The sequence below is a fragment of the Sesamum indicum genome, linkage group LG8 (genome assembly GCF_026168435.1).
Source record: "Sesamum indicum cultivar Baizhima isolate 11 linkage group LG8, ASM2616843v1, whole genome shotgun sequence".
NCBI lineage: Eukaryota > Viridiplantae > Streptophyta > Magnoliopsida > Lamiales > Pedaliaceae > Sesamum > Sesamum indicum.
The window spans coordinates 2,972,967-2,992,197 of record NC_142664.1 but is presented as its reverse complement, the minus strand read 5'-3'; the positions used below and the strand labels follow the sequence as shown (position 1 = coordinate 2,992,197).

Genomic DNA, 19,231 nt, shown 5'->3' with positions numbered 1-19,231 from the left:
TGCCACAAAATATAGTTCCAAGATTCAAGAATTTGAAATTTTTTGTGACATTTATTTATCCAAAAAAATTTGATGAACTTGTTACGATGAATTTACAATTCTTAAATCGAATTTGTCTATCTAAACATAATATTAAAGAATTGTCCGTTGTTATCTTTCCATGCATCACATACCTACTAATAAAAAATATACTATATTATAAAAAAAAATTAAGATATATTGATAACTTGATTTTCTATTTTTTCGGGTGCGATATATATGTATGTATGTGTAATGAAATATAAATGCTATATAAATATATATTAAAAAAATTAAATACAATGACTTCCCTCAAAGCTTAATTCTTAACATAATTACGGATAGATTTTATTGTTTAAAAAATTATCAATACCCTAATGTTGTACTTTTTCTTAATTTTTTTGAAAAAAATATAAAAAGAAAAATGGACTATGTGAATTGAAAATTTTATAAAAATTCTAGAAAAATAACATTGTAATTTAGGTATTTCGATGAATTCATCATAAAGAATAAATATAGATCAAATAAAAATTAATAATTTCGATTGATTGTTGAAGGATTGTTAAAATTAATTATATTAATAATTTTTTAAATAATAAAAATATTTTATAATTGTATCAATCTTGAGGTAGCCCAATATAATTTGCCAAAAAAAGAAAAAAAAAATCAAATTCTTAGGGGGTGGGGCTGAGATCGTGTGAGTTTTTGGTGGATGATCAATATTAGTGAAGTGTGGTAAAAGTGTTGAACTCAATGCTCAGATCCAAATCCCCTCATCTATGGACATTCTCTTCGCCATAACAATCAGAAAATTCAACTTCTCAGAATTATGCACGCCGATTTTCCATTCACGGCCATCCTCCTCCTCCTCCTCCTCCTCTTGCCGCTTAGCTCGGCCGCTGCTGGTATCTCGTACTCGGATCACTGCGGCGCCATCGTACGGGATCTGCCTTTGCTTCCAAGCCCTAATCCTCCACTTCTCACCCCTAAGTTTCTCGCTCTCCGCCACGCCCATGTTGATGCCAGTGCAAACAATATGAACAAGGGAATTTCTGAAATCCCCAGGTCGCTATCATTCTCCTGTCACAAAGCGTATAGAACCCAGAAAGATGCTGTCTTCAAAATCGAAGGGGTTCTGAGCGTAGCCGGTGTGGGTTACTCTCGTAATCGGACCCGCCGGGGATTGCGCCTTGTGCATTTCCGGCCGCCGAGGATTCCGGTGACGCCAGGTGACGCCTGGAATTCAATCAGTTTTACGTTGAGTGGGTTTTGGGATTCTGTTTCAGGGAAGCTCTGTATGGTTGGGTCTGGTTTTGGCAGGTTAAGCTCTAATCATGTTGTTTTAAAGCTTGATTATTTGAATTCGTCGAATATATTCAATAGTTTAGTTAATGGCACTATGGAAAGTGTAGATGTAGATAATGAAATGAATCGTGACCGGAAATTGATATCAATACTGGGTGTGAATTTGAGGACCTATAAGTATGAGTTGATTGATAAAGAAATTGAAAGTAATGAGTTTCAGTTGTTGGATGATACGACAAGTGTTTCTTTAGGCTTAGAGGATTTGGGGCAGAATATGTGTACATATATTATATCTGCTGGAATAGTTGATCTGGATTATAAGAGTGACTGCAATAGTGTGAGTTGCAATTTTCTTGGAAGAGGAAATGGTAATTTCACACCAAGTGTGATGTACTTTAACCAAATTGAGTGTTTGGACGGTGGTACAGTGAGGTTCTTGTTGGGGTTCGGGGATTTGGGGCACAATGGTTATGGGTTGCCATTTGAACCAAATAAGACATTGGTTAGTGAAGGGAAATGGGATGGGAAGAAAAGAAGGCTTAACATGGTTGCCTGCCGTATTTTCGGCGATGGGGATGAGGGTTTTGTTGGAGAGTGTTTGATCAGACTAAGTTTAAGATTTCCAGCTAGGTGGACATTAAGAGAGAGAAGCTATATAGTCGGGGAATTGTGGAGTAGTAGAAGTGTTAATGAATCGGGCTATTTTGGCAGTGTGTCTTTGTCAAGCATAAAGAATAAGAATGCCAGAGCAGCAGGCTTGACATATGAGTATAAAGAGATTTCAAATGCCAGAAAATCTTGTGCAAATAAGATGATACAGAAAACAGAGGAAGGAAAGTACCCTGCTCCATTATCGCCTGATATGAGATTTGACATGTTTGGTGGCAATAAGAAAGTGAAAGATCTTTGGGGTTACTCTTCTCCCCTTTACATAGATAATCAGCCTTACCAGTTATCCTCTGTGGTTGGAAGGGAAGCAGACTCTACTTGGGAAGGGAAGCAAAACCTTAGTAAAATGATAAATGTCAGCTATATACTGAGCCTTGCAACTTCTCATGATTTCAGGCTCAGCAGTGAATATATGCAAATCAAATCATTTGAAATCTCTGCTGAAGGGACATATGACTTTGGAAGTGGGCACCTTTGCATGATTGGCTGTATGGATGTCGGGCCACCTAAAGCGAGGGTAGGGCGAAACGTATCACTGGATTGTGAGATTCTGGTTGACATTCAGTATCCTCCACTTAATGCGAGAAATGGAGGTGCCCTAAAGGGAACTATTGAAAGCACACGAGAGAAGTCTGACCGTCTTTACTTTGAACCTTTTGAAATTTTTGCAAGTTCAGTTTATGCAGGGCAAGCAAAGGAATCCATATGGAGAATGGATTTGGAGATTACCATGGTTCTGATTTCCAACACCCTCTCATGTATCTTCATGGCTCTGCAGCTATTGCATGTTAAGAGACATGCAGATGCACTCCCCATGGTTTCTGTCATAATGCTTGTCGTACTCACTCTAGGGCATCTTGTTCCACTATTATTGAATTTTGAAGCTCTCTTCATGATGAGCCACAACAATGTGAATGTCTACTTCGGTAATGACGGATGGCTTGAAGTGAATGAGGTGTTAGTGAGGGTAATAACCATGATACCTTTCTTACTGGAAGTTGGACTTCTCCAAATGGCCTGGTCTGCAAGATCTGGTGATGGAAGCCAGAAGAACCTCTGGATATCTGAGAAGAAAGTTCTGTATCTATCTTTACCTATGTATATTGGTGGTGGGTTGATTGCTTGGTTCGTTCACCTGTCAAGAAAGTCATATCAAAGGCCAAGGATCCACCATCTTGGATATAAACAGCAATCTGTATGGGGTGATCTCAAATCCTATGCTGGGTTGATATTGGATGGCTTTCTGCTCCCGCAAGTACTGTTCAATATATTTTCCGACTCCAATGGGAAGGCTCTTGCTCCTCCGTTTTATTTTGGAATAACTTTTGTTCGTCTACTGCCACATGCATATGACCTTTACAGGTCTCATAGCTCTGCTTGGTCGTTCAGTTACATATATGCAAACCCAAGACTTGACTACTATTCCACCGCCTGGGATATTATCATTTCGGTTGGAGGTCTTCTATTTGTTTTCATTATTTACTTGCAACAACGGTTTGGTGGACGTTGCCTTCTACACAGAAGATTCCGGCAGAGGTCCACATATGAGAAACTACCTGTAGCTAGTACTGCATGAGTTTGAAAGTGCCATGGCTTTTAGTAATTTAGTGAGTAAACTGTCTTTACCACAGGATCCATTTTTCCTCGTTTCTACTAGTACACTCTCGAACCATTTCATTGGTTCATGACAAGGACAGAATTTACAGTAAGTGCCAAACTCTTTTAACTTCATTTTTCGAAGTGTCATATTGTACAGTGATAGGTTTCCTATTCTTTGTGAGCCATCTAACTGATCTTGTTTTTCAGCACGTATAAATTTCGTGCTACTTGTTATAAGTTCACAAACACGAGTCACGTTTTGTCCTTTTATAATTCCTCCTCTAGTATGAATTTATATTCGTTTTCTTGCTATTGTTGCTAATGTTGTAGCTTAATCTGCTGGCTACGCAAGAGAAGCCAGATTAGAAATGTCATATGTACCAACAAAGGTTACTTCAATATTTTCCTGCGTTTCCCACTGCTACCTCATTAGCCAGATACACCGTCATATCATGCACACCTGAAGACCGCACAGTGGAAGAAAATCCTTTTTGAGATTGAAGGGATATAAGAAAACAGACACAAGATTAAGAAAGAAGCAAAAGATTTGGGGTATCGTGAAAAAGACGAACAAAATGACTGCACAACACGTAAGTACGGTACATCGTGGCTCTACTGTAAAGCAACTAAAAAAAAGAATAGTGTACCAATATCCTGTTGATACCAGCATATGGATAACCCATTATTTTTCAGGTCGGTAAAATAAAAAATTATGTTGCATTGATGCAAATGGCGCAACAACAACATATTTAACACCACGACGTAATTTCAACGACAAGCGAGAGTAAGAAATGTCAAAACCATTTTCGCTCAACCAAATGGTTATTTATTAATGCCAATTTATTTACAGCCCCAAATCTAGACATTGTCAAGTTTTTACCTCGGAATTCAAATCAAGTCTTCCCGCCAATTCTATCTTTATTGTAAATTTACAAACTTTGCAGTTTTTTCCTATAGAAAACAGATTAAATTTGTTGTAAAACCAATGTACTATACTCACACTTATCGTTTTTTCTTTGTAAAATAAATTGCGATGAAACGGGATTACAGTCTCAAATTTAAACTTAAGCCTTGTAATAGTCACTCTTCAAACAGTAATTATAATTAAATCGCACATACCACAACACTGGATGATTCATTCCATCAAACCTAATGAGTTGTGTTCCTTTTTAAGCCAAACTTCTCCAAAATTTTTTCCATTTTCTACCACCCCCAGTTACCAACCTAGTTACTTGAAAAGTGTACATACATACATAAGACATATCAATATTATAAACAACAGAATTGCAAGAAGATGCAATATATACTATGAGTGTCATTTTAGTACTATTCGCTACTGCAAATCCCGACCTCTTCAGAAGGACGGGACGACGCTGAACGCGCTCTCGCTTACTAGAGATGTAGAGAACAGCTGATCCACTTCGGCTTCTGCATCTCCTGATCTCTTGGCAAATCGACCTTTGATCCTCGGCCTGGTTTCTGCATAAGCCTTTCTCGACGCATACCTGATTGTCTTCTCAAACTTCCGGTTCTTCTTCTTCTCTCTATATCTCAACACTCTGGCCTCTCTGTCTGTTGGAGAAAGCTGTGTTGGAATTTGGACAGGAGGGCCTGAGAAGAGTTCGATGGTTCCTTTTGGAGGTCGTGTTTGGGAGACTGAAACTTCACTTGTTGCTGGTTCTGGAACTCCCCCGACATGATCCATTAATGGAAGCGCAACCTGATCCGAGAAATTAAACTGGTTAATTATGTTTCAAGGTTTATAGTGTTGCTGGTTTGAAATGATTGTTGTATCTTTAGATATACATGTGTCTGTGTATATATGATGTAGAACAGCAATCACTAGCAGAGGAAAATCTTGAACGGGGAATAGATAAGCCAAGTGAAGAACTTACAGTTTGAGACATTGAAGCAGGATAACTGTATGCAGGTGGGATTGGGACAACACTGTCGCTGCCGTAGCTCCGTTGAGGAAAACTCTGACATTGTCGCTGCTGATTAATACTGTATCCATTGTTGAACTGATTATTCTGACACGAATTGTAGTAATCAAGGGCTAAATACTCATCCGCCTCTCCGCCAAACGAAACCCTCCCATTATCGTCGTTGCTTTGGTCTTCATCCCCGTTCTTGATTGTAGGGTTGTATAATAGCCATGAAGCTGCTTCATCCTCATCCTCAGCTTCTTCATCCATCGACCGGCGGATTATGACTCCATCAGCGTTGGCAGCTGAGGGGCCGTAGAGAGTACCTGGAATCGGCAGTATGGGGACGCGGTGGTGGCGGCGGGCGAGAGGGTTGGCCGAATGGATGTCGGCGTCGCAGGCGGAGCAGAGGGAAGCTGAATCGGCTTTGCATATGAGGGCCGCGGTAGAGCTTTCGCAGGCCTCGCAGACCCATACGCGCTCGTGGCGGGGAGATAACTGGTTGTCGGCGTGTATGCGGGTATCGCAGCTGGTGCAGAGGTAGGCCAAGTGCGTGCGGCAGTAGACGGCGGATGCAGCTGAGCGGCAAGTGTCGCAGCCACGGGGCCAGGTGCTCCTGGCGGCGCCGCCGTGTTTCATGGGGCTATTTTGGAGCTTCAGCATTTCAGTATAGTCACTCTGTACTTGGCATGGAAGCTTAATGTTGAGGGGTGAGCGGGGGAAGCAAAGGTAATGGTGGCAACTGGGGGTTGAGACTTGAGAGAATCCATGGGATGACACATGGCATAAAGTTAGTGGATGAGAAAGTTGTTAAAACTTTTTTGTGGTTGGTAATAGCTCTTGGCGCCTGGTGGGCCGATACAACTTTTTTTCATAAAATTTATTTCATCTTTTATCCTACATATATTTTATATATAAATATTTTACCAAAATAAGATAACGTCATTCTTTTAGTATGTATCAATTAAATAGAATGGAAAATAAAAATAATAAAAATCCAATTCGTGTTGAGTCATGTCAGAATTATGATATATTATATTGACACTTTTTGAGTTTCGTTCAAATTTATAAAGACAAAAATTTACATAAATATTTCTTGATATCCATTACACTAACACCCTTTGGGAGTGTACATATAATTTTGTAAAGAGCGTGGGAGTGTACACTAACACCGTACCTATATATATCCACAGATTCCTCGTTCACTTTTCAATTACGAGATCTCAACATCCGAGAATCTGATTATTCCAAACTTAAACCCATAACAATAACTTTTAAAATTTTTTAAAACACATCATTTCCTTAATTTCTTTTTTGCATTTTATAATTAATTTTCCCCAATTAAGTGTCATAATTATAAACGTACGTGCATTTGTTGTTTAAGTTTCTTTGTAGAGGAGGTGGCCCAGTAGCAGTCGAAGCAGTCAAAGTGAAGTGTGATTATGCTTATTCCCTGTTTGGACAAAAACAGAAGATCACAACGTTGCTGCAGATGAATCAAAAAGTTCTCAAGGAAGGAAGGGGGAATATGAGGTTTAGAACACACCACGTAAGAATCGCTGGTAAATCTGTGAAATCTGAACCACGAGTTTAAAATTTGCGGTGACACGACAACTCAACTATTTGCAGCAGTCTAAACCACGTGGGCCTCTAAGCTCAATGAAAGAAACGTGTTTTTCCCACATCAGCATCCCCTTATGCGATATTATTTAATACATTGAATCTTACGTTAAGAAGTGTTTACATAATTTTTTTTTCTTTTTACGGTGGAAATAAATTATAAAAAATATAAATTAAATAGTGATAAAAATATTCGAAAATAAAAAAAATTAAAGCATTAAAATTGAAAAATAACTTGATATTTATAATTTTACTAGTAAATTGTAAGAGTTGATAGGAAAGTTTATAATTTTTAAAGGCAATTAAACAAAAATACTCTTTTAACCTTATTTATGTAATAAGTTGATAAATACTAATTTTAAATATTTTCAGACACTCCCGTAATATAATTTGATGTCATGCCCTACCTATAAGCTCAACTACAATGTTCAAAGTAATCTATTTTTCTAGATCGAGTTATGTTAGACATAATTTTTTAAATGAATCAGGTGCTACATTTCAATTCATTCAAATTTATTAAATTATAAAGGGCTATGTGCTAAAAGAGCCTTGAATTGCAAAAAAATGATCAATTTTAAGTATGTCATATGTCGTTTTTTATTTTTCAGTTACATAATGAGGACATTTGTGTCGAAAAGAAATGCAATAAAATGTAAAAAGGCGACAATATGTGGGCGAAATATATTTATTTGATCAACTAAAGAACTTTATCAAAAACTCTTCTGTTTGCCCAACAGAAGTCATTTATATCGAAATTTAAACTCAAAATTTCAAACTAAACATACCTAACAACTCCGGAAAAATCAAACAAACAAAAAGAATGAATTAAAAATGGATGCATGAATAGGATAGAAGCTAGACGACGATGGCGAAGCCCTCATTTGTTCATGCCAGTTGCATCCTTCACAGCATCAACTGCGCCCTGTGCCTTGGCCTGCGCTTGCTGTCCAGCCTATACACAAATCACGACACATGCACATTATAGCTACGATAAAGAAAAACTTTGTTTATTTAAGTTAAAATACAGAAACAAACATCAGACTACATTACAATTTGGTAGAGAGAGAGAGAGAGTGGAAAAGGGCAGTTAATGATGTGTTAAGATATATAACCTGCTGCATTGATTCCATGGCAGATTGGGCAGCATTGCCAGCCTTCTCCATCATCTGGTTGCCCTTTTCCTGTGCTTGGCCTTGCACCTGTCCAGCTTTGTGGCTAATGCTCTGGGAGTTATCCATTTTCTTCTTCTAACTCAAATAATTAAAAGCACACTTCAAACACACACACAACCTCTGTCTCTGTGTCAAAACTACTTACTAATGAGTATTGCTGGTGAAGAATGAGTTTGGAGAATTGGTATTTATAGTATTTTGAGGTTGCCTATTCTTAGAATGTGGTAGTTCGAAAGGTTTGAGGTTGCCCGGCGTGTCAAATAGATGTGGTAAAAGATTTAAAAGGAGAGAGCTACGGAAGGCACTAGACTAGGAACATGTTGCAAAATCTCTTGTTTCATCCGCATTTGACTCAGAGGACGTTTGTTTGTTGATCACTCTGAGTAACTTAAAAAATTCTTATATTAATATGTCGCAATTACTAAACAAAATCAGTTTATTTATTAAATTATAAACGAGTACCATTTAAAATTTTTAGTAAATCAATAATGTTAATTGAGTTTTTAACCACAACTATTCAAAATTTATAATGATCGAGGTATAGTCTGGAGTACTTGCCATGATTCTTAGATATGATTGAAACAACTGCTATTGTTTAAGTACGGTTAATATTTTATAACCTGGCCTACAAAAACAAAGCCAATAGCAATTGCTAGATCGTGGTTAATTACTATTTATTATAAATTTTTATTTTACATTATGATAGTTAGCCAATGCGATAGCATGTGTCGATATACATAATTATAGGATATCTCAATTTCACCAAAACATACCAGAACATCATATAGTGTAAGATACGATTAATATCTTTCAATTTTTCATCTTATTTAATCATATCACGTTCGATCCTAGTACACGAACCAAACGAGCCCTTTGTGTATAAATTAGAAAGTTGCTACCCAGGGTATTAAAATGAAGGGATAATGACATTTATACTCCTGATTTTTGGTCTATTATATAAATTATTTATAATTTTTAAAAAATGACATATACATACACCAGAAACATTAACATTATTCACAAATTACCCATATTTTTAAAAATTTACATATACACCCTCTAAAAATATTAACATCATTCACAAGCTATTCCTATTTTGAACCTAACCCATCAACAAATTAAGTGCAAAACGACTTATATGATATGGGGTATTTCAAATTTCTATTGGAAAAAAAATATAGTTTAAATTTTTAAAAGTTTACTTTTCTTGTCAATTTCCCTAAGAACTTAGATTTTTAGTCGAGATGCTGGTTTAATATTTATCAGTTGTTCAAATTATTTAAAAATAATATGGAGTTTGAAAATTTATGTTCAGATTTGATTTGATTATTGTTTAAATTGAATTTAAACGAGTTTTAATTGATTTAAATATGAATCAAATTCTAATAACTTAATACTTTTAATTTATATTTTATTATCTTTGTACAAATATAGTTGAGTTCAAGTCGAATTTAAAAATTTATTGCATAATTTTTTTGATTTAAAATTAATTTATTAAATTTAATAAATTTAATTTAAATACATTTTTATGATTAATTTCAATAAAAAATGGAGTAAGTTGATTAGGTTTTCAACCGCGACTAAATCTCAAGCCAAATAGAGGTTCCTCCAAAACCCACCCGTTTAAACATGCAGCATTCAAGAATTCGGGTAAATGCCCATATCCAACAAGTATTGCACTCTAAACCCCCCCCATCCTTTAAACCCTAATTTTTCCCATTTTGCACCGTCAATTCCAGTATAATTCTGATTCCCTATCGGACCGCTCGTCGTTGTTTTGCTCGTGTGAGATAGGAATACAGAGATCGAAAGTGAGATATGGGAACAGAAGATTCACTGAAGAAGCTAAAGAGAAAGAAAAATACGAAGGCAAAGGGGGAAGAGGAGTTGGAGAATGGGAGTTCTCAGCTTGCTCAAAAGGGTGCTTATCTTTTACTACTAATTGTTATTTGCTTCGGATGTTTTTTTACCGAGTTGTCCGTTTTATTTTCATCTGCTTGTGTGAAATTTTGATATTCTGAAACATATGCATGTGGAATCTAGTCTCTTGATAAAGGAACCGTCTCGAACAAAAAAAAAAAAAAGATGTTTGTTCGTCAGTATAACGTGATTAAGAGAGGATTTGCGTTGAGTGGTTAAGTCTATGGTAGAAGCAAAGTAACAATGGCATGTTCTGCCTGGCAAGAAGAAGTTTAATGCTAAGCTATATGTTTTTTACTGTTGTCTTCCCTTTGTTGGTGCTTCTGTGTTTGGCAGAGTGGTGGTTGTTGGTTAACTACTGGTGCAAACGTACTATCCTATTAGTAAAATTTGGTCAACCCAAAAAACTGCTGTAGGTATCCATTTTTAATTTTCTGGATTACTTGTATGTTAGATATGTGTATGGTTTTCTGTAACTGGGTCAAGATTGATTTTATGTTGGACACCATAAAGCACCAGAATGAAGGTTTTGGCAGAGCCTGGACATTGTTAATATTAAAAAATGGAACTAAATCTTCTCGTTGATGTTGTCAATTTCTGCTTAAATAAACACTGTATAGTTCCTTCTTTTCCTTCCGTTATTAGTTTAGTTTGATGTGGCTGGTTGGTAGATTGGCTGTTTCCAACTGATCACATGTGCTAAATAAGCGTTTCCTCATACAGAAGGGGACTTTTACAGAGCTACCGAGGAAGACAAGAAGAATAAGACTAAGAAGAAGAAGAAGAAACCTTCAGTGGATATCGCCAACAAAGATGATGCCGAGATGTTTGAGCTGCCCAATAACACAGGTAGGTTAAGATACCTGTTATTTCAGTAGTCACCATATTCATGCATTTAAAGTTGACATGAAATTGTTTATGGTATCAGCAGATGAAACAATTGAAGTAAGTGGAGGCAACAAAAAGAGTAAGAAGTTGATAAAGAACAAAAGAAAGAATAGCAAGATAACAAGAATGGGAATTGAGGAATTCGATATCCAGAGCAATGAAGTTGACGATAGCATTTCTGGTGAAAAAGATGTTCAAAATGAACTGGCAGAAGAAAAATTGCAGATATCGAGGAAAAAGAAGAAAAGAAATGTTGAGGGTATCAAAAAGGGTGATGAACTCAACGAGAAAGATGATACGTCAGAACAGCAAAATGGTATGTAAAATTAAAATAATGTCAATGTTCTTTGTGCATCAGTTACTAATCTAAAATATACAAGCTTACTTTCGAAATAGCAGTACTTTATTTTATCTTCTGATGCTATATTTTACCCGTATGTTTGGGCTCCTTTTATTTGATGCCTCCAAATTGAACATGATGCATGCTGATATATGTCTCCTAGTCTTCTTTCTTACTGTTCATTGAGCACTTTACTGATGTTCTCAGTTCTGGAAAGGGGTGATTCCTAAATGGGCATATCAACATGATTACGCACGTTCAATTGCGGAATAATGCGGATCCATAAGTTAGCTTAACTTGCTTCAGTGTAAAAGGATGTCTGTCCTCTAATTCTTGATACATGGACTTTGAAATTGCAGAAGATAATTGTGTTTTTTTCTACAATGGAATTTTTCACCATGTTCATTTATCTAGATAGTGCTTGAGAATTGAAATTTTGTGTCATTGAGGCCTTGTTTTCTAGTAGTGTGTAGTGATTCAAATCTTGTTAAGTGCTTGTAGTTGAAAGTTGGTAATTCTCATTCACACTAAAAAGGAAAATTTGCTTATGATTTAGCATCAACATTCTGTCCTAAGATAGTCCCTGAAACTGAGCAACAATGTTAATGCACTATTTTCCAGAGGAAATGGCTGGGAGAACAGAGTCTAAAACTCAACATCATATTGCAAACTCTGAAGGAATTAACAAGGTCGATACAAGTAGAGGCTCCAAAATGGGTAAGTAACTGATTCATGAGTATGCAAAATTGATACAACCTTGTGTAATTGTCACTTTCACTATTCGTATCGGAAAAATAAAATTTGGATTTCTTTGTCCATAGGCAAGTCAAAAAAGCCTGGGAAACGTGAAAAGAAGAAACAGTTGGAGGCAAATGAATTATCCCCTCATAATTTGCTGGAAAAGAGAGGAGAAGACACAGAAGATGAAGTTTATCAGATGTCCTCAGGAGATGAAGATTATTCAAAAGGAATGAGAAGTATGATCCTCCTATCAGGAACACCTTTCTTGTTTGTCATACATTTTACTATGCCTGTCTCTTGGTCATTTCTTGTTGTTTGGTGAAATTTCAATAAGGTATTTCAGTAGTTAGCTCCAGTGAGCTCAACAAAAACAGTATTGGTGGTAGCTCTCTCTGCTTTGTTGTGAAAAAATGTGTAACCCAGTTTTGAAACAAGTTTTGCAGCATTTTGTTTCTATTGGTCCTTTTGAACCTGGTCAAATATTTATCTTTGCTCAGAATGGATCACACAATACCATCAGAGTAGACCTGGGCTCAAGCTGCTGCAAGAAAGGATTGATGATTTCATAATGGCTCACGATGCACGAGAGGAGCAGGTAATTTTATTTGTTCTGCAGTAAGCTGCTGCTGCTCGTTAAACCATAGATAGTTCAATTGAAAACATCCGGTACTGATGTCTACTTCTATCTGTTGCTAGAGAGACCATTATGCATGTCATGTATGTGCAATCCTCCTTGTTAAGAATGCCACAGTTTAAGTAATTGAAATTTGTTTTATGTATCATCATTAAGTAGTTAAAATTAATTTTATGTATAGTATTAGCTGGGGAAGTGCATGTTATTTTTACAGAATATCGGTTCATTTGGCCCACATTGGTATAATAAATAGCCCTTTCTCATTATATTTAATCAAGATCTCTCATGAGCTTCTTTCTTCTATGTCAATCTTTTCTTAATTTATTGCAGGCAAGAGCTGAGAGGGAAGCCCAAGCTGCAGAAGGTGGATGGACAGTTGTTGTACATCACAAAGGTCGGAAAAAGACAACTGATGCTGAGAGTGGAATTGCTGTGGGTTCTGTTGCCCAAGCTGCTGTTATAGACAAGATGGCACAGAAGAAAAAGAAAGAAGTTGGTTTAGATTTCTATCGGTTTCAGAAAAGGGAAGCCCACAGAAATGGTATGTGCTAATTCAGTTGCAATTGCTTATAGTACATGTTTAAAGAACTTAATGGCATAGTCAATTGTATGGTTCAAATTTGATGATGACGCCTCTGTAAGGATTGTGTATATTTTTTATACTCTCTTTCCTTCCCTTTTTCTTCACCTTATTTCCTGCACCACTTCTCCTTTGATTTAGCACTTACTGATTGTTATTTGAGATTAATTATCATGTTGCATATTCATACATCAAGTTAGATCTGGTAGTACCCTGAAAAATAGGTTGGTGCTGCAATGATATGATTTACTGCCATTAGGGTATCTCTGTATTGTGCAAAACACTTGATTGCATGTATACAAGATCCAGCTGTCAATTTTGTTAGAGCTTCCAACATTCAACTCAAGACAGAATTGGGCATGATATTTTGTCCTCATCGGTTTTGCATAAGGGTGAGGCAATTCTGTCAAGTTTAAGTGATTTTCTTTTCGTTTTTTTATTCAAACACAAATATTCTTATAAATGCTTTACCAACCTAAACATGCTACCATCGGGAAAATTTCCTTGTTCGACATTCATATATGCTTCCCACTCCATGTGCAATCTAGACTGCCTGAAGGTTTTTGGTACCTTTTTTACAACACTCAAGTGATAAGTTGACCTAATAAGAATGTATGAGCTAATATTGCTTTAGGTGTTGCTGCCAATTTGTAGAGAAATGAATGTGTCTCAATTTGGTTTACACATTTAGTTGTCGTTTCTTGTGGCCTGTGATACATTACCTAGAACTTGATCGTTAGATAGAGTTTTGTTCCTTATCTAGTCAAGTTTTCTTATTTTGCCTACTGCTCTCTTCATACGGAAATATGATGGATTTGTGCTGTATGCAGAGATCATGATGCTACAAAGCAAATTTGAGCAGGACAAAAAGCGGATACAACAACTGAGGGCTGCAAGGAAATTCCGGCCCTATTAACTGGAGTTCCGGATGTCATTCCTGGATTAAAGTTTGTCTTCAGCTAACCAAAAACATCTCCGCTGGCCTGAATCTTTCTTTTCCTTTCCCCCTTGCGTTTTACACCATAATTCCACACTGAAAGAGGACTGGCTCAGTGTCAGTTCCAGATGTCCGTTGTACGTTACGTTTCAGCTTAATTCTTTTGTATACTTATATTTCAAAGTGAGTTATAGATGTGTAATATACTTGCTAATGAATTTGGAGGACAGAGTAAGAGAACTACTTATAGCATCAATGTAGCAAACATGTACACTAAATGTAGACAAATTGCATGGGGAGAATTTGGTAATTTTAAAAAGGGGAATCGCCAGAGTTTGGAAATTCTGTAATTTGATTTAGAAAATTGGAGGGAATATATGCAGGCCATTTCTTGAAAAGAAAAAGTCATCAGAGAATATCCAACCTGGAAGAGACTTAAAAGACAGAGGATAGCTTGTGTTTCCCTGAGAAATACATTTTTGCCCAACTTGATTGATTTGTGAAACTCATAGGTACATTAAGATATTAATATGGAGCTTTATGTAAATCAAAAAATTGATAGATTGACAAGCCATTTTATCTTATATTGGGGGTAATAAAGTAATTTGGTAACACTATCTATTAATTTGTCCAAATTTCTAAAAGACACAAAGAGTAACTGTCATACGTATAATCAAAAGATTTTTTCTTTTCGATAGGATAATCAAAAGAATTTTGAAACCATTAAACGACTTACAAATAAATCAATCACCAACTAATTAACAATATAATCATAAATTCACTATTTGGCATATTTATTTCATACAATAAAGTAAACATGGCTTAAGAGTATGTTGTACTTTAACTATTTAGGTCAATTTCTAGTGAAAATTTTAAAAGTAAAACTATGAATATATGAGTCGTGAAATATAATCATTTAGTTGGACCATTAAATATATAAAATGTTACAAAATTAAGCGCTTATGAACTTGTGTTTTTATTTTTATAGAAACTCGCAATACCCTAAACTTTTTGATTTTACATTTCTCAAGGTAGCATTTTTGAATTTTAAAAGATTAGAGACAAATATTAGAAACTAAAGAAATTTAAAAGGACAATTTTTCAAATTTATCCTTTTTATTTTTCTAATTAATATGGCAACAATATTTTGTGAAGGTTTAGAATAAAGTAATTTATACATTTTTCAAAATATATTTTTGTGCCAAATTAGTTGTAGGAGCCAATCAAAATCTCAAAATTAAATAAAAACCCTAAAACAACAATTAAAGAACAACCCTAAATTAATTAGTTTATATGTTTAATATTTTGGAAACCCATTTAATATAAAATTCCAAATTAACAAAAAACTAATTAAAATATGGTTTTGATGCCTAAAAACAAAAGAAATGATTTTCCATAATTTTGGTAGAAAGAGAGCAACTCATTAATTAAATTAATTAAAATGAGAATTGTAGGCTCCACTGTTCTCCCTTCTAACGGCTAGTAAAGGTTTACACAAACTCATAAAGCTGAACCAGAAACCCGATCAGAACCATCCATTCTCAGTAATCCAACGGATCCTATTCAAATCTGAAAATATGACAGTTAACGCCTGAGAGGCGTCCCGCCACTTCGCCCACATTTTATATACGACGCTCTGCTCCTCTTCATCACTATTTTCTGACAAGAACGAAGGGAATTCTAGAGAGAGAAAGAGGAAATTCTAGAGAGAGAGAAGGGAGGGGCTGTTTGTGAATTGTGGCTATTGAAAACCCATAAGAAAAGGTGAGGCGAACAGCGGTGATCTCCTGGTGTTTCTGTCGTCTTTCTTGGAGGGGTTCCCGAAATCGACGATCAAGAAGAAGGATTGGAGAAAGAAGAGGAATCAAATTTCTGGGTTTTTTCTGTTCATCAGGTTTGATCAATGCTTAAGAGTTCATAGGTTCAGCTTTCTTTCCATGTATTTCGCCGAGATTTAAATCGAGGTTTATGCATGAATTTCCTGTAATAGTTCATGATCCCTTGATATTAATTCGGACCAGGCATTTCTTTAATTATTCTTGGATTTGCTGCGTATATACTTGTTTTGTGATCCTTACCGCAAGAACAGAGTTCTAGACTTCCGTTTGGGCTACCAACATTCCCTTTCTTGGTAATTTTCTTCTCCTGGGGATATAGTAGAATTGTTGACTTCCTGGGATTCTTCTGTGTTCCGATCTGAATTATTACAAGATACAATGTTTAGTTTCATTTGATGCATAGTTACTCCTTGGGACTTCTGTTTCTTGGTTTTGCTTTGGTGTTATCCCTCTCTTGATATTGATTTATTCTCTTACGAGGGACATTTTAACTTGAATTCTTGACAACTTGTCCCATTATATCAGCAAAGTTATGATTAGTCTTCTTGTGTTTGATCAGTTGGAGGAGGGAAGCAAAAGAACGGTCACGCCGAAGGCAGAAATCGGCGAGTTCTCGGAGACATTGGGAACTTCGTAACTGCACCAGCTGTTGAGGGGAAGCCTCAAAATCAGATGCCCGCCCCATAACAAGGTTTCACTTCTCTACACACACACACGTGTGTTTCTGTGCTCTTGTTTTGGTAAAAGATATAAGTAACAGAAGAATTGACCATCATTTCTGATTTCAGGAGTTTTTTCGCACAATTGCTGGTAAATGCACAAGCAGCAAAAGAGAAAAACAACAGCAAGGTTAAAGAAAAATAATAAAAAGAACTCCAATTGATCAGAGCTTCTCAACATTGTTTTTTTTAATTTTCTTGAGTACTAAGTACTAAGTATTGGTGAGATAACAAAATTTTGCAATATGCAGAAACCCACTGGCAGAAAATGTTAATGATTTGGTCGGAAAAGATGGTGCTGTGAAACCCGCCGTGCCTCACAAGAAGGAACCCTTGAAGCCGAAGAAGGAGGCTGTAAATGTAATCAGTCCGGACGAAGACGGAAGCTGCAAGAGTGGATGGAAACTAAGGGAAGGATCATCAAAGAAGTTTGAACTGATGCCTAAGAGTCTCTACCTTACATTTAATATAGTGGATCGGTTCCTTTCGGTGAAAACTGTTCCAAGAAGGGAACTTCAATTGGTCGGGATTAGCTCGATGCTAATTGCTTGCAAATATGAAGAGATATGTGCGCCGGAGGTATATATGCTGTTAAATATTGGCTCGATCAAACATGAAATAAAGTTAACCAAGTTTTCGATCTTTCTCAGGTCAGCGACTTCATAGCTATGTCGGACAATGCTTATGTCAGAGAGAAAGTGCTTCTCATGGAGAAAGCAATTCTTGGGACACGAGAGTGGTATCTAACAGTTCCAACTCCATACGTCTCTCTCGTTCGATACATTAAAGCTTTTCTTCCATCTGATAAGGAGGTATTTTATGGTTGTTGCATATGTAATTTCCAGTTGAAGTAGCTGAATGTGAGTGGCTTATTCATTTATTTGTTGACGATGCAGATGGGAGAACATGACATTTTTCTTTGCCGAACTTGGTTTAATGAACTACTCTGCCGTCATACCGTATTGTCCCTCCATGCTTGCTGCTTCTGCTGTATACGCTGCACGTTGCACTCTTAACCGGATTCCCCTATGGACTGAAACTCTGAAGCACCATACCCGCTACTCTGAGGATCAGCTGATGTACGTAAATTGATCCAAATAACTACAGACACCACACACCCCTTGAGTTATTACAAGAGAAGAATCCCTCGATTTAGGAATATCAATTACTGCAACTAAATTTTTCAGGAACGTCCTTGTAATTATTCCTTATTACATTTTTGTTACAGTTTATATACTAAAACTCTTGTCTGTATTGATGTAACAGGGAGTGTGCAAGGCTTTTGGTGCGCTTCCACTCCGGTGCTGTTGCTTTGTTTCCCAGCAAGAAGCCTTCTCCCGAGCTGCTGCTGATGTTGCAAAGACAACAAAAGGTGTGTCCATGTCCCCTTTGAGTTGTTTCAGATGGGCACTATGTATTGTTCAGACAAGACAGATCCTCAACTTGCTCAACCATTTGAGGAGTTGCAGCATCTTTGGAAGATATCTCATACAACTTCTGACGACCATATGGATCTCCACCCAAACCATTTACGAATAAGTCCCTCTTTGAACTCTTGAGTTTTCTCAGATTTGGGCTGTTTTGATAATCCTCCTCTGAACTCTTGCTACAATATAAGTAACAGAGTTAAAACAATAATTTCATAAGTTTTCATAAAAAAAAGTTAAATAACACTAGCAATTACAGTTGCTTGATCAGCTTCAATCCCTTTCCCACAAGATCGAGATTCAAAAAACATCTAATTGTATAGTATCTTTTCCTTCCTGTTGCATTAGAAACATAAAGAGGATAAAAAAAATATTATACCTTTGGTCTGCCCAGTACGATGAGGATACTTCTTTTTAGCTCTACTCTCTGCATTTCGCACTACTTGTTTCTACAAAAATATATGAAAAGTTATTCATACACACAATCTGAAAGAGAATTTAAAAAGCAAAAAGTATACAAAAAATTATTAACCTGCACTTCATCATGCTTCCAATATTGTACAAGAATTAACCACTGATCCAATTTACTGTCAACTATCAGTTTGAGATTATTATTAGGCTGTCAATTATCTCTTTCTGCTCTCAGGTCAACTTACTTATGTTGGGTTTTTGTATTTTCTGAGGATTGAATTGTGTGTGTTCTTGTTTTGTTAAAAGATAAAAGTAGTAGAAGAATTGACCATCATTTCTGAGTTCAGGAGTTTTGGCGCACACATAGAGAAAAACAACAGCAAGATCAAAGAAAAAAAATAGAGAGAACTCCAATTGATCGGAGCTTCTCAACATTGTTTTTTGAATTTTCTTGAGTACTACGCTTTACAAAATTTTGCAATAACTAT

At 36.3% G+C, this 19,231-nt stretch overlaps 4 protein-coding genes and 1 pseudogene across 6 annotated transcripts; 3 read left to right on the top strand and 2 right to left on the bottom strand.

Annotated features, from left to right (window-relative positions):
- The first annotated feature begins 694 nt into the window (after nt 1–694).
- LOC105167592 (uncharacterized) lies at nt 695–3,903 on the top strand. Its single transcript, XM_011087364.2, has one exon. The coding sequence runs from the start codon at nt 848–850 to the stop codon at nt 3,566–3,568; it is 2,721 nt and encodes a 906-aa protein (XP_011085666.2). The 5' UTR covers nt 695–847; the 3' UTR covers nt 3,569–3,903.
- A 783-nt stretch (nt 3,904–4,686) lies between these two features.
- On the bottom strand, nt 4,687–6,263 carry LOC105167504 (zinc finger protein CONSTANS-LIKE 2). Its single transcript, XM_011087266.3, has 2 exons — nt 5,487–6,263; nt 4,687–5,311 (listed from the first exon to the last, which is right to left on the bottom strand). Exons 1-2 carry the CDS (start codon nt 6,177–6,179, stop codon nt 4,946–4,948), a joined length of 1,059 nt encoding a protein of 352 aa, XP_011085568.2. The 5' UTR covers nt 6,180–6,263; the 3' UTR covers nt 4,687–4,945.
- A 1,511-nt stretch (nt 6,264–7,774) lies between these two features.
- Nucleotides 7,775–8,454, bottom strand: LOC105167503 (uncharacterized). The gene is made up of 2 exons (XM_011087265.3): nt 8,249–8,454; nt 7,775–8,088 (listed from the first exon to the last, which is right to left on the bottom strand). The coding sequence occupies exons 1-2, from the start codon at nt 8,372–8,374 to the stop codon at nt 8,014–8,016; spliced, it is 201 nt and encodes a 66-aa protein (XP_011085567.1). The 5' UTR covers nt 8,375–8,454; the 3' UTR covers nt 7,775–8,013.
- A 1,489-nt stretch (nt 8,455–9,943) lies between these two features.
- On the top strand, nt 9,944–14,604 carry LOC105167502 (ribosomal RNA-processing 7 protein). 2 transcript variants are annotated; one of them, XM_011087264.3, is made up of 8 exons: nt 9,944–10,229; nt 10,952–11,077; nt 11,160–11,432; nt 12,078–12,173; nt 12,278–12,433; nt 12,695–12,792; nt 13,162–13,372; nt 14,242–14,604. In XM_011087264.3, exons 1-8 carry the CDS (start codon nt 10,127–10,129, stop codon nt 14,325–14,327), a joined length of 1,149 nt encoding a protein of 382 aa, XP_011085566.1. In that variant the 5' UTR covers nt 9,944–10,126; the 3' UTR covers nt 14,328–14,604. The 2 variants fall into 2 exon arrangements, with proteins under 2 accessions (XP_011085566.1, XP_011085564.1); XM_011087262.3 differs by having other exon boundaries at nt 11,157–11,432.
- On the top strand, nt 14,543–18,679 carry LOC105167591 (G2/mitotic-specific cyclin-2-like; annotated as a pseudogene). The gene is made up of 8 exons (XR_016066665.1): nt 14,543–14,654; nt 16,746–16,877; nt 16,975–17,030; nt 17,074–17,107; nt 17,157–17,484; nt 17,556–17,717; nt 17,809–17,984; nt 18,172–18,679. The product of XR_016066665.1 is annotated as a G2/mitotic-specific cyclin-2-like (transcript).
- The last annotated feature ends 552 nt before the right edge of the window (nt 18,680–19,231 follow it).

What these genes read in the sequence shown, in the direction of transcription:
- LOC105167503 (XM_011087265.3), bottom strand. Translation starts at nt 8,374, where the DNA reads ATGGATAACTCCCAGAGCATTAGCCACAAAGCTGGACAGGTGCAAGGC. An exon ending in CCATGGAATCAATGCAGCAG is followed by an intron (nt 8,089 to 8,248) that starts GTTATATATCTT and finishes ATTTGTGTATAG; the next exon opens with GCTGGACAGCAAGCGCAGGC.
- LOC105167592 (XM_011087364.2), top strand. Translation starts at nt 848, where the DNA reads ATGCACGCCGATTTTCCATTCACGGCCATCCTCCTCCTCCTCCTCCTC.
- LOC105167504 (XM_011087266.3), bottom strand. Translation starts at nt 6,179, where the DNA reads ATGCTGAAGCTCCAAAATAGCCCCATGAAACACGGCGGCGCCGCCAGG. An exon ending in CTGCTTCAATGTCTCAAACT is followed by an intron (nt 5,312 to 5,486) that starts GTAAGTTCTTCA and finishes TTCTCGGATCAG; the next exon opens with GTTGCGCTTCCATTAATGGA.
- LOC105167502 (XM_011087262.3), top strand. Translation starts at nt 10,127, where the DNA reads ATGGGAACAGAAGATTCACTGAAGAAGCTAAAGAGAAAGAAAAATACG. An exon ending in TTCTCAGCTTGCTCAAAAGG is followed by an intron (nt 10,230 to 10,951) that starts GTGCTTATCTTT and finishes TTCCTCATACAG; the next exon opens with AAGGGGACTTTTACAGAGCT. An exon ending in AAGGGAAGCCCACAGAAATG is followed by an intron (nt 13,373 to 14,241) that starts GTATGTGCTAAT and finishes TGCTGTATGCAG; the next exon opens with AGATCATGATGCTACAAAGC.